The 13,088-nt window shown below is 48.1% G+C and overlaps 4 protein-coding genes across 4 annotated transcripts; 2 read left to right on the top strand and 2 right to left on the bottom strand.

Moving 5' to 3' along the window:
- Positions 1–67: 67 nt before the first annotated feature.
- On the bottom strand, positions 68–1,054 carry SCP_0103790 (hypothetical protein; the record flags this gene model as incomplete). Its single annotated transcript, XM_027752616.1, has 1 exon — positions 68–1,054. One exon carries the CDS (start codon positions 1,052–1,054, stop codon positions 68–70), a length of 987 nt encoding a protein of 328 aa, XP_027608417.1.
- Positions 1,055–1,210: 156 nt separating this feature from the next.
- On the bottom strand, positions 1,211–1,909 carry SCP_0103780 (hypothetical protein; the record flags this gene model as incomplete). The annotated part of the gene is made up of 1 exon (XM_027752615.1): positions 1,211–1,909. One exon carries the CDS (start codon positions 1,907–1,909, stop codon positions 1,211–1,213), a length of 699 nt encoding a protein of 232 aa, XP_027608416.1.
- A 3,435-nt stretch (positions 1,910–5,344) lies between these two features.
- On the top strand, positions 5,345–8,598 carry SCP_0103770 (hypothetical protein; the record flags this gene model as incomplete). Its single annotated transcript, XM_027752614.1, has 13 exons — positions 5,345–5,865; positions 5,940–6,065; positions 6,238–6,343; positions 6,401–6,695; positions 6,880–6,961; positions 7,016–7,041; positions 7,150–7,295; positions 7,548–7,685; positions 7,737–7,950; positions 8,000–8,088; positions 8,150–8,395; positions 8,450–8,525; positions 8,567–8,598. 13 exons carry the CDS (start codon positions 5,345–5,347, stop codon positions 8,596–8,598), a joined length of 2,097 nt encoding a protein of 698 aa, XP_027608415.1.
- A 1,502-nt stretch (positions 8,599–10,100) lies between these two features.
- SCP_0103760 (hypothetical protein) lies at positions 10,101–12,198 on the top strand (the record flags this gene model as incomplete). The annotated part of the gene is made up of 5 exons (XM_027752613.1): positions 10,101–10,505; positions 10,574–11,782; positions 11,838–11,993; positions 12,051–12,065; positions 12,118–12,198. The coding sequence occupies 5 exons, from the start codon at positions 10,101–10,103 to the stop codon at positions 12,196–12,198; spliced, it is 1,866 nt and encodes a 621-aa protein (XP_027608414.1).
- Positions 12,199–13,088: the final 890 nt, after the last annotated feature.

The following is a 13,088-nucleotide window of genomic DNA, read 5'->3' as shown; positions in this document are numbered from 1 at the left end:
CATCTTTCTTTCCAATGAAGAAGAATGGTGAGGCCATGGGTGATTTCGACGGTCGAATGTATCCCTTTCACAGATTTTCTTCCAAGAAGTCATCCATCGCTCCTTGTTCCTTGAGTGATAACGGGTAGACTTTACAGTCGCATGGAATAAAATCGGGTTTCAAGTCAATGGCGTGGTCCCAAGGCCTAGTTTTTGGGAAGTGTTTGGCTGCTTTCTTCTCAAAGACTGACTTCAAATCGTGGAGGTAGTTGGGGACCAACTCCTCGATGGTTTTGGGTTTGCCTGCAGCTGATGCTTCCTTGTGTGCCTGTTGTGCCAATTCTTGTGATTTCTCGGATGGTTTATAAAAAACCATATTCTGTGCATTACAGAATAATGGAGATCGAGTATTGTGTGTCATTCTTCCAATGGTGGGGCCTCTTCGTATAGTGAAGACTGCAGTTTCAGTCTCTTCATTCGTTAAAGGTGATTCCTTCCTGATGGGTTCAAATATCCCAATAATTGGTTCTCCCGCGATATAGGAGATAACTAGATCGTCATCATCAAGCTGATCCATAGAAGGTTCTAATGGTGGGTCGTCTTGTTCAGTACCATTCTGCACTGTGGGTAACTCGCCACGCTCAGTGTTATCGGTCATGATTTCTCTGATAGATTCTGAATGTCCAGATAAGGTAGGAAAAGTTTCAGTGGTGATTAACTCTGAGGGTTCATCTTCCTTGAAAATTGAAACTTCTTCGTCTGGTACATCTTCGACAGTGGGTTTCAGTGGCCATTTGGCGTCTTTGCCAAACCAAAAGTCACCAGTTTCCCAATTGATCATCGGATTAAGGCGTTTAAGCCATGGCATGCTGAGAAGTATATTCTCTTTGCCAATGCCGGTCAAGAGAAAGCGAGTAAGTGTCTTCCTTCCCCCAATCTTCATCATCTTCCAGGTACAGTGAGTAATGGTACCCATCTGATTTGGTGTGCCGTCCACATTTACGACTTTAATCGGTTTCAGTAATTCCCATTTGATGAAATCATTTTCTTCCACAAAGCGAATATGCATGAACATTTCGGCCGCACTGGAATCAATCAAGGCTTCTGTTGTAATGTCTTCCTTCTCTCCCAACGAAATATTCACAGTGATTGAATTTCCGCTAGTGTTACAAATAATGAGGGGAGATAATGGTAAAATGTGATGGTCCATGCGTTACTAATGGCCATCGTTTCAAAAACCCAACTGAGTTCGTTCTTCATCAGTCATGTTGTTGAAGATGTTTCGCACATAGGCGATCTGTTCCTCTCTGGTTTCTTCCTTCAGCATCTCCTTCTTCTGTGCAAGGTCTTCTCGCATCTTCTTGATCCATGTAATCGTATCGGTGTCCAACCCAGGCTGTATCGTTCTAGCATGGGTGAAACTTCCAGACTGGAAGTGGAATTGTCTGTCGTTGGCCATATGGCCCTTCTTTCCGCATAGGAAACATAATCCTTCTTTCATTCTCTTCTGTTGCTCCTCTGGGGATAAGCACGAGATATTGATACGATCAGCATCCATTGCATTCGGATCCTTCGTAGAAGTCGAGTAGTAGGGACGATGGGTAGATCGGCTTTTTCCTCGTGTCATCGTAGTGGCTCCTCGCTTGAAGATCTGAGCAGATCTCCATTGGTTGTCAAACTGTGAGGTGTATTCGTACCACTTGTCAAGTGTCTTGGGCATGCTCTCCATCCCATATATCCTTTGTCGGAGTGGGTCGTTAAGTCCCCACTTGAAATACTCGATATTTCTGGCATCTTCTAATTTCGCCTTGGATTCAAGTGATCGGAATTCGGCAATGTAGTCGTCCGTGGTATGAGTCCCTTGCTTGATGTTACGCAGCAAGGTACGAGCAGTTTCTTCAATATTTTCATCGCCAAATGCTTTGTTCATATTCACAATGAACTCTCTCCAACTTCCATAAGAAAGAAAGTCGTCATTGGTGAGTTCCGTTTCTATGAAGCTCTGCGCCTATGATCCTGCTGTTCCTCCTTGCATGTGCGATAGCACGAATGCAATCTTCTGATTGTCCTCCTGGTAGACATGGCTATTTCCAGCCATGTAATTCTTGCATTGGTTTATAAATTCCCTAAGCTTCGAACGGTCTGAACTGTTGAAGATCTCAGGTTTTCTAAAACCAAGTTCCTTCTGGCTGACATGGTGGTGACCTTCATCCATGGTAACTGTAGCCATTGGTGGTATGTAATCGGGTACGATTGGTGCAAGAGTCGGTTGGGGTATAGGATTCTGGACAGGGGGGTTCCAAGGGGCGTCTGGTCTCTCTCCTGGATAGGAGGTCATTATACTGCTGTCTGCGATATGCTGGAGTACTATCCCACCAAGATTATGGGGGAGTGTTCTTTCGAATTCCTCTGGGGAGTAGTCGAAGTTATGGTTGTCTGGCCTGATGAATACGGGCCTTCCTCCTATAAAATGTGCATTTCATTCTGTGCTCCACTCTGCTTGGGATGTGAGGTGCTCGCGGTACTGCTCTGGAAGAGCAGTCGGGTTGATGTAATTCAAAGCCAGCATGGATAAAGTCTTCTGTGTGGCCTATGTCTACACGTAGACTGCACACCATCCTCAACTAAGTGGGTTCGTTCGTCGTCGGCTAACAAGCCCGTAGAGTGTCTTCTGTCTTCAAACTGATATACCTATTTCCTAATTGCTCGAGTGATTACCTCAGCCTCCTCGGCCTATTGGTCTCTCGGACAGACCCCTCTCCAAGGATGAGTGATCAGTCTATCCCTTCAGCTGCCTCGATTACAAAGTAATCTCAAACGGTGCTTTAGCAATTGAATCCAGGTGTATCGTTCAGTCTTCAAGGTTCGGTCCGGTCGGTAGTTCATTGTTAGACTTTGGGAAGTCACAGAGAGTAATAAGATCTCAACCTAATGTTACGCGGCAGCGAAACACGAGCGTCAAGTCGAGTCGTCGAGTCGTCACGAGACAAGGTCTTAGTCTAAGACATAAGTCCGTTCAAGAGACACTTCTGGCAATGTCCTCGCACTGAAGGTTGATCAGGGTTCGTTCTTATGACTCGTAGTCACTGTCTGCTACTAACGGTCGATCTCAGCCAAAGGCAAGTGAAAAGCTGGTTTAATGGTAACCAGGTCGAGATGGGGATCCAGCTTGACGAGGTCGTCTACTTATACAAAAGGTATCCGCAGTACTACGCAGTAATACAGGATTGTTCATTGGCTAGATAAGGTGAAACGATGTCTGGGCAAGGTAACAGTGAGGAAGTAATATGTATGGAAAAGCTGAGTAAGATCATGAGAGATAATCAGTATCAATGGGGATAATGAGTCATGTATCAGAATGAGGTAAAGATGAGGCATACATGCACGTCTTGCATGTGTGATAGGAAGAAGGTCTGGAGTTGGATCTGGTGTAACCCTAGACTAGGGGTTCTGGGCATCTGGGTAGAGAATCGGAGGTTGTGCTCTGATGAGTCATGTGTTGGATCACGTGGTTTTGTAAAGTAAAGGAAACGAAGAAAGGAAAAAGAAAAGATGTGCCATAACTGAGGAGTGTTGTAACAGTTTGCCGCCTTTGTGCATTTGAGCTGCTCAAGGTGATAATTGCCTGCACTTTGCAAAGCTTTGTGGTTCTCCGAGAAGATATGACTGTGATTGATGGGTTAAGTAACTTCGCACTTGAGAATGGAGCAAGATGAACCAGTTCCACCATCTGAGAAGCTCCTGTGCTTCCTTGCAAAATTTTGGGTCTGCAAAAAAGGCACAGATATTGCAATAAAACTCAATGCAGCGGTGATCCTTGCTGAATTTATTGAAGACAGTTGCAGAGCAGAGCACAAACATGAGCTGCAGATGGGGGATCAATTATTAAATGAATTTGAGTTTGTGATGGAGCGCTCACCTGACAGGCCACATAAGCGATTGATTGTGGAGTCACAGTCATCATTCCATTCATCTCAGCATTGCCAGAACAGGTGGATCAATTTGATGATTCTGGGTCGACATTCTCACTGTGTGCATCCTCGTCATCCTCAGAATAGGCCAGGGATGGGCTCAAAAATACGTGTATAAATGCCTGTAAAAGCTTCTCATTTGAATGGCCATAGCAGAGTAGAGCAACAATGACATGTACTTGAACGAGCAAGGGTCCATGCAACATTCCAACCCAAGGCAGGTCAAGGTTGTAAGTGCCCGAATACATAAAGACAGGCCAGTCGGTACCATCTATGGGATGCCTGTCGATCATGACGGTGTGCTCCTTAAATGCCTGCTGAACTCTGGCCAGTATCCAATGGTCTCATCAATAGCATTCAAGAGCAGATGGTGGAAGACTACTTGGGTGGGCATGCATAAAAGCATTTTTCCTCCTTGGAGGGTTATCAGATGTAAGCCCCACCATCAAGCAGACCTTGGATGCGCTGCCCAAGCTGCAGTCACACACTTATGTCATATGTTTACTCCAAAAAAAAGAGTAGTGGGAGAAGGGGAGGTGACTACAGGATAGCCATCAGGCACAGGCAAGGGGCAGGTAATTCTAAAAGTTTCGACATCAGCTACCCAAAAGTTCAGCCAGGACCCTGGAACCAGTTTCAAATACTTGAATACTCAATATAGGAGTGAGCCTCCCACCCAAAGTCAGACTTTGTAACATCCTACTGTCATGTATGCTCATCCACTTGACCAATGTCTAATACTGGTCTCAACTTGAGATAAACTGTTTAATCAAAGCAATTGGGACTCCTGATAAGGCCTGAATCACTTGCACAATGCCTCTGCAGGGCCATGCTGAGGCTCAACTTGACAGACAGACTCATGCAGTAAGAAAAACATTAGTTGTGTGTGTGAAATAGTACATCATATCAATCTACCCTCATATAAAAACATATCCACCAAAGGAAGACAGCCTTGAGTGAGAGAAACAGTATCGAGAGGCAGGGAAGTGTACAAGTGCTCAATTTGTCTCTGAGCTCGGGCAAGCCTCAGCCTGCGAAGAGTAAAGATGCCGTAGTTAGGTTCTGAACCACAAGAATCGGTTCTGAACTCCGGACCTGACCGTGGTCCAGTCCACCATTGGTCAGGTTCGGGATGGTTCACAGCAGGTCAGGTTCAGGTTCATGAGATTCAAGGGTCACCCGGACCATGTGTGAACCTGGTCAAACCATGACCGAACCATGAACCAATGTTATTTCTCCTGTAGAAGTATCTCCATCTATAGCTGTCTCTGTGGCTGTCAATTTCTCAGGGCTTCAATTTATTATGGTACTATCAAGTTATTAAAAGCCTCTGTAATACGAGTTTCTGCAGAACTACCTCTGAGTTCATAAGTCTCTGGCCAACCCTCCTGGTGATGAATTCAGATACCCCTGCATTGAATGCTGATGGATCACTGAAGAGCGCAAAAGATATGGAATTGGATCACTCACCATCTTCATCTGTAGCAGCTCTTCCTCGTCCACCTGACCTGCTATCTGTTCGACCTATCACCTTTATTGAGGTACAGCCAGGTGAATCATCATCGAAGGGTAAAAAAAGGTCTGGACTTGACAATATTAATGATATTTCCACGAAGAAGAAGCCACACATCACAACATCTGTCCAAACCCGGAAGGTTGCACCCAAGGTCAAGGCAACACTGAGGCCTGCAACAGAACACCTTCTCCTGCCTCAACCATCTGCGGCAGCAAGTGAGACTATCCTCGGAACCCCACAAGCACCAGCAAATGCATCGACATCCACTGCCACTGAAAGTTCGGCACTCAATGTCAATGAAATAGTCGCAGTGGCCAAGAAAGCACACAAGAAAGGTAATGTGGTGGCCGATATCTCGACAATATGCACCCTTGTACCACGAGACGATGGAAGCAAGCAGTGAGATGTAATATCTGCATGTGAGTGATGTTTGGATATGATCAATTTTGAACTCACATGTGACAACACTCCAGTGCATTGAAGAAGAGCAATCATGTCAAGTTTGGGAAGCTACAAACAATGTTCAAGGGTAATCACTCTACCATGCGCACTCACATTGCACGTCAAGGGATGAGCCATTACAATGTATATCAAGAGCGGTGAGTCGAGAGAGGTATTGAATTAAACAAAAGAGCCATGCCGCAGGAAGAAGAGGAACGACTTGCTAGTGGGGACCAAACTCTGAGTGGAGAGCCTGTGGATTCTGATATATAGTTGTTCGTGGCCACGTAAAGATGTCTGCATCTAAAAGTAATAAATAGGAACTTACAGACAGAGCTCAATACTGCAATATGCTGAAGTGAAGGAGAAGTCAGTGAAGTGGTCCAAGGAAGGTCTCGAGGAGAATATTCTCCAGTTTGTGGTGGAGACAGATCAGGTGAGAATGACGGTGCATTTCAATGACTTGCAATGAAGACTAACTGAAGTCTCAAAGGCGCTAAACATCACTGAGCATGCGTCATTCCGAGGGTTGCTTCAATATCAGCACCGAAAGTCTACAGACAAGGACATACCGAAGCACACATATGTCACCACACGCATCATTGGCCATGCAGCTGAAATCCAGAAAGAGCTTGCCAAGAAACTTCAGGATGCACCCGGGCGAGTGTCACTGACATTTGATGGATGGACATCTGCAATCATGCGTGCCTACCTTGCGGTGATAGTCCATTACATAACAGATGACTGGAAGCTATGGACTGAGTTACTCGCATTCTCGGAACTTGAGGGTAGCCACAGCGGTGAAAATACAGGCTTAGTCCTATATCAAATATGCTCAAGGTATGGTATACTTGATAAGGTTCATCAGTTATCTGCCATACTCCCAATGGCATGCTCAGCCATTGATACTGATTTCTCGACTCGGACACTGTACGTTACAGCTGCAGAACCTGACATCTGATAATGTCACAGTGAACAACAAGGGTATGTGTACACTAGAGGTGCAACTCAAGAACGACAAGATTGCATTTGATGCCAAGGAGCAACGATCTCAGTAAGTCATTAGGATGGTCGAGATGTTGACACGTACTAACTAATAGCTGTACAGTTGTTTCTCACATGCTGTAAACCTTGGTGAGGGAGCATTCCTTTGTGTGCTGTCACCGAAAACCAAAGAGAAGAATTCATGGACTGGCTAGGAAGAGGACGTCCCAATTCTTGCACCGCCTGCTGATGCTACAGATGGTGAAGTTGTTGCAGATGAAGACGAGACCAAAGATGATGTTGAGGTCCTAGTGAAGGAGGTTGAAGCCACGATTGCAGCACTTCCCCCAAATCTGAAGGGTTCCACGACAATTGCAGCACTTCTACTCAGCCTCATCATTAAGGTGCGCTCGTTTAGCCTTCACAAACTCTTATTCAATTCATAAAAGTGAATCTGTAAGGTTCACCGGTCACTGCAAGTAAAGGTGTTCTTCAAGAAGTGCTGTATTAGGGCTGAATGTCCGACTTTGGAGCTATTGCCATATTGCAAGACACAGTGAGGATCATGGCATGAGGTACTATGCCGAGTTTTACTAGTCAAAAAGGTATTTCGGTCTGCTGTCTGAATATCATTTACTTGCTAACTTGTGCAAAAGGCTGTGATCTCATTTGTTAGTCTCGCTGATGACTCTGATGAAGTGCCGAATGTCGACAAGGACCAGCGAGGCTATAGCTACTACAGGCTGTTAAGTGAGGACTGGAATCATGTCCAGTTGATCACCGAAGTCCTTCATGTGAGTTTATTCTCATATCCTCTCATTCACCTTTGACTCTTGGGTCTCCAGGCTGCCTCACTGGTTCAAGAGCTGTTCTCATCGGAGACAGTCCCATGTGTATGGCGCATTCTCTCAGGCTATGAGAAGTTTATTGTGACATGGCAAGAAATGGCCAAGCGTGCAGACATGTATGCCCTCAAGGAGGCTATTCTCATTGGTGTTATAACACTTGAGAAGTACTACAACAAAACGGATAATTCCTCGGCACATATTGTGAAGCTGTGTGAGTTTTAATCCACGGTTGTGCCAGTGTACGACTCAAACACTACCAGATCTCAATCCATGTATCAAGAATGAGTATTTCATTGCTTTCTGGGATAGCGACGGTCAAGTGCATGCCCAGACAGTGATGGAAGCAGTTGTAAGTATAACATCACTATTATTTGCTTTTCCTGGCCAGTGCACTGACATCTCCCATGAAGTTTGATAAATATAGTGTGAAGCATGTCTCATTGAATCGATCCTCAGCATCTCAGGGGACAATTGTCGTACCAGTACCTGCTAGCCGTAGCTATGGTAGCTCATGGCTTGCAACAGCGACAGCAGGCAGACGGGCGCATGAGAAGGACATGGTTCGAGATCCCCGTGCAGAGCTAAAACAGTATCTGGATGAGGACCTACTCTCCTTAGAGGGTGGGAACCTCACCGGGATTCCCCAGTGGTGGAAGGTATGTCCCCTTTCCACTGTTGCTTCGGCCTTCGCTTATTCTCCTTTTCTACAGGTTAACGGCACTCATTTTCCGATCCTCAGCTCCATGGCATGGGATTACCTTGCAATCCAGGGTTCTTCAGTGCCTTGTGAACAGGTGTTTTCGGATGTAGGACTCACTGATACAAAGTGTTGCAGCAGGATGATACCTCCGACGTTTGAAGTCATTCAAACATACAAGGGAAGGTACAAGCATGCAAGAAGGTGGGAGGCAATGTTGGCGGCGGTGCGATGTGCAGCAGAGAAAAGGCGGTTAACAGATGACTCGTGTGCGCAGGTTGCTGCGCAAAAAGTGAAGTGTATTACTAGTTAATGGGACAGGAGTTGCGAACTACTACCTTAGCTTCCATGTTGGGTTATAATCATGGTTCGAACCAGGTTCGGACATGGACCGGACCACTTCGAACCTGAACCTGGCTGAACCCAAGTTCGGGTTCAGGTTCAAGTCCATACAAATTCTGGCTGAACCGGACTTGGACCGGACAACGGCATCTTTAGTGAAGAGTGCCCATCCATCACATGATCTTGCCATTCCTGTCTGATTCGAAGACAAGGATCAGCTTCTACACTTCCTCTGAAATGATTTTTTCACACAAAAAATAGAGGGATGCTCTTGTGATGCATGAAGAAACTACACTGCCAACTCAAACTACGGAAAATTGAGGTGTGCCAAAAAGTTCATCGGAAAGTTCAGAGTAGGACACCGAACCGCCAAAAAGTATTGAATACGGGGGGAGTTAATGTCGATGATCAAAGTTCCGCGTGCCCCTTGGGCGCAGGAGAGGCGGTTTTCTACACCGAAAGTCACAGACGTTACGCTGTGCTGGCTGCAGTGGTTTTTTCGATGTCCGACGTTAGTGCTCGGCAGCCTCCGAGGCGGAGGAACGGCACAGTATGAACGTCACGCTTGCGAGACTACATCTGTATTGCGTGTCCGGAGGTTAGTGTTGCATGTAAAACTGTCATGTTTAAAACATGTATGTTTTAAACGTGTTTTTAACACGTTAAAAACATGTTAAAAACATAAGGCCAAAATGCCTATGTCAATAAGTCCGGCGCCAATGGTCACATCGCGTCGGATTTCCCCATAGCGTACTCGGCCACGGCGTGCGGGGGTTGCTCACAAGGCCTCATTTGAGGTCAGATGCTCTAGTTATAGACTACAACTTGACAGCCACTAACAGTTCTCCTTCAGATTTCATGTCCTTTTGGTCGAGCAGGGCGTAAGAGAACAGGTAACAGGTCTTCAGATGTAGGCTGACAGTTCCACTGGTAGGATACGGGGTCATCGAGTAGTAGAGTAGGAATATCATACGTACGGGCCCTCCGATCTCTTCTGCAGCCTCCAGAACAGACGCAAAAATGGAGAAATCTACAGTTTTTAGTACGCGAAAATAGGTCATGTGACCACATGTTTTAAACGTTAAAAACATGGTGTCAAATACCTCTGGGACCTAACATGTTATAAACCTAACGTTAATAACCTGCCTTGAGTTTCTTACGCAACACTACCGGAGGTCCGCCTGCACTAGCCTCTAAACACGAAGCACGGGTTGACTGGATCCCGTAGCTGCACCGGTGCTACACCTACCTCAAGAAGGTCCCTCAAGAGAATCTCCCGCGTACGGATACTCTCGTTTGATCTCGGAAACCAAGGAGCTAGTATGGCAAAGCACACCACCTCCTGCGACACCTTCCTTCCCTCAAAGTGCATTCCCGCTTCAGCCCGCATGTCCCCAGCAGCGGCGCACCCATCTCCGCCGGAGCCGAAGCGCAGAAAACTGTCACACTCAATGCCAGACACGTCCGTGTCTACGTCGAATAGCAGCAAACGCCGCGTGAACCCCGAGAGCCTCGCGACACGCCTTGGCCCGGAGCTCGTCAGGGAGCTCGACGCGCTGCTCCGCCCCGGGATGTCGGAGATGCCACCCTTCGCGGTGCGCCAGGCGATACAGGCCAAGTTCGGCGCCAACAGGCGGCACATCTACGACTGGTTCCACAGCAAGGGCCTCCGCGTGACCAAGGAGGAGAATCGTAGGGTGCCCCAAGACAGCTGCCCGCGCGCGCCGGTGCGTATTGGGGTCCATATATGCGCGCGATTTTGGTCACTGACGGTGGTACGGATGCCGGTGCACAGAGGGCGATCAGGCAGGGCCCGTTGGCCGACTTGGCGCGGTCTACACCGTCGACGCCCAACAGCTGGAGTGATGACCCCACAGACAGCAACCGGTCTACTCCCAGCTTGCTTCTCACCCCTCCGAGCGGCGTACCCTGCGTATTTGGTCAGGCAAAGCAACGATGGTTCACCGGTAACTGCGACGACTCACTGTATGAGTTCTCTTCCGACAAATACGACATGCGCGCTACTATGGTTCCTGTCACTTCCCTAGACGGTGTTCCCTCATCACCTTGCGTTGTCTCTGGCTCTTCTGAAGACGTCTCTGCTCATGCCAAGCAGCTGTTCGATCAGGTTGCCGAACTGCACAAACTTCAAGAGATCCGCAAGTCTGCTTGTCTGTCTCCGGTGCTACAGAACGAGAAGCTCAGTTTCCTGCAGCCTCTGGCCGACGGCGGTTGTCTATCTCAGCCTGAACGGGAAGCATACTATGAGTGTCTGTCTGGTGTCCTCGGCCCTGCGTGCGGCGTACAGGAGTCGGTAGGGACGTACAAAGCTTTCATGACGAGACAAGAGCAGATCTATTACGAACGGCTCCTCCCTGGACATAGTGTCTTCCCATTAACGCAACCGCAATGGGTAAATGGCAATAACTTCATGTCTACTAGTGCTCCTCGTGCAAGTCGATCCTTGGCTAGTGCTACCCTGGCTCGAGAGAGCCCTCTCGTTCCTCAGCTCAACTCTGACAACGTAGGTTGTCCTCCTGCGTCCCTGTTTGTGACGGACAGCGGAAGCACGGACTTCAGCAAATGGGTCCTTCACGGTGGGCGTTCCCACCCTACGAGCGCCGTATCCTCTCCTACGCACACGCCGACGCTGGCGTACAATATCAGCACGGAATCTGACATCTCGAGCTTTTGGGCCTCCGGAGCAGGTGACGTGCCAGAACTTGATACTGCGCTCGACATCGCGGACATTCTGGAGAGCCCTGTGCTGCGGTCGCCGAATTCAAGCCATGTACCCGAGCGACCTATGCGTGAACGTGCAGGCTTCCATAGCTTCCATGTCGCCTTGACAGAGCTCCCGCTGCAGTCGGTCCTTACGCCACACTCATTCGCCAACTTCCATGGAAACGGGTTCTCACTCCCGCTGCAGAAGCCCAAAGCGGTGCGCGGGCTGGAGAACACGGTCAAGACCAAGACCAAGGAAAAGGCAAAACAGAAGAGCCGGGTGGGAAGGACGCGCACGCACTCTGCCGTGGGCAGGATGTGAGCGGGCGTGTCAGTGTGTTTTCTTGTTATCTCCGTCAGATTGCCTTTCTGTCGGCGCTGACGTGTTGACGGCATCTGTGTGTTCTGCAGACATCACTATAGCTATGCCCCGAGCTTCGTTTGAACTGTTGTTTGCATCTGTCACGCCTCATCTCTCGATACTCTTATGTGTAAGTCCCTTGTATTCTTTCATGTTGGCTCTTGTGGGCTCATTCTATTTCGGTTAGTCGGTTAATTTCCGCGTGCGTTCTGTTCGCTCCTTGTGTCTGCTTTTGTGTGCTGAATTCGTTCTAGTGCATTTTCCAGGCGATACTAGATACAGGATTTTCCATTCCACCCTCTGCTGTGTTCTCTCGTCAGCGCCTTCTCGTCTAGATCTCCATCATTCTCCTTCTCCATGGCTTTGTGTTTGATCTTCCACTCTCGCTCTTGTTCTTCGCATCTTGCGACTGTCTGTTGGGTGCCTGCCCTGCGTCCATCAATTGCCGCCCGAAGTCAGATCTCTCGGAGGTCTCCAGCTCGGGGTTCGCCGTCGTCGTGGTTGTTCTCCTCCGGCGCAGCACCGTCCATCCATCCATCCATTCATCCATTCATCATTAGCGTACATCCTTCGTCGTCCGAAATTAATTCTTTGTACATATTGCCCCCGAGTCGTCTGAATGTACGTTCTTCGGGTATCGATATGAAGCGTATACGTGTGAGCTGCGTACGTCTATGATCCGGCTGTGGTCCGCTCTGGCTTTGGCTTCCGAAGGATCTGTTGAGTGTTGAATCCCAGTCAAAATCGACACGAGGCGCTAAGAGAGAGAACGAGAGACACAGATACTGGCAGTGGCCAGCGAGACAACAGCGAGACGCCTCTCGACGCTGCGTGCACGTGAGACCTCTCGTGCCTGCCGCAAGCGCGTCGCGTCTGCGTCTGTCTCCGTTTCTCGATATCTGCAATACCGCCCCGGCCGATTGTTGCTCCTTGCTATATTCGACTCTAATTATACTATTCTAAATATTTCTCTCTGAATCTCTGTCATCTGTACATTATTTGCGAGGAATACAAGTTGTCTGCTCCTTGCTATGTCTGGCCGTCCGAAAATTCCGTGTCCTTGTCCCAAATGCAACGGCAAGCCCGTTTCTCCAGCTACCTACCGCCGCCACTGTAAGGTCGAACACTCCACGATATTTCAGAACCACATAGCTGCTTGTGCGAAGTCTGGATCACAGCTCGCGGTTTCTGTATCCACGGGAGGACTAAGAGTAGCAGGCAAGAC

Source organism: Sparassis crispa, assembly GCF_003851025.1.
Source record: "Sparassis crispa DNA, contig_000000F, whole genome shotgun sequence".
In the NCBI taxonomy this organism is placed as follows: domain Eukaryota; kingdom Fungi; phylum Basidiomycota; class Agaricomycetes; order Polyporales; family Sparassidaceae; genus Sparassis; species Sparassis crispa.
The sequence above is the reverse complement of the archived record's forward strand: the minus strand, read 5'-3'. Positions and strand labels throughout refer to the sequence as shown.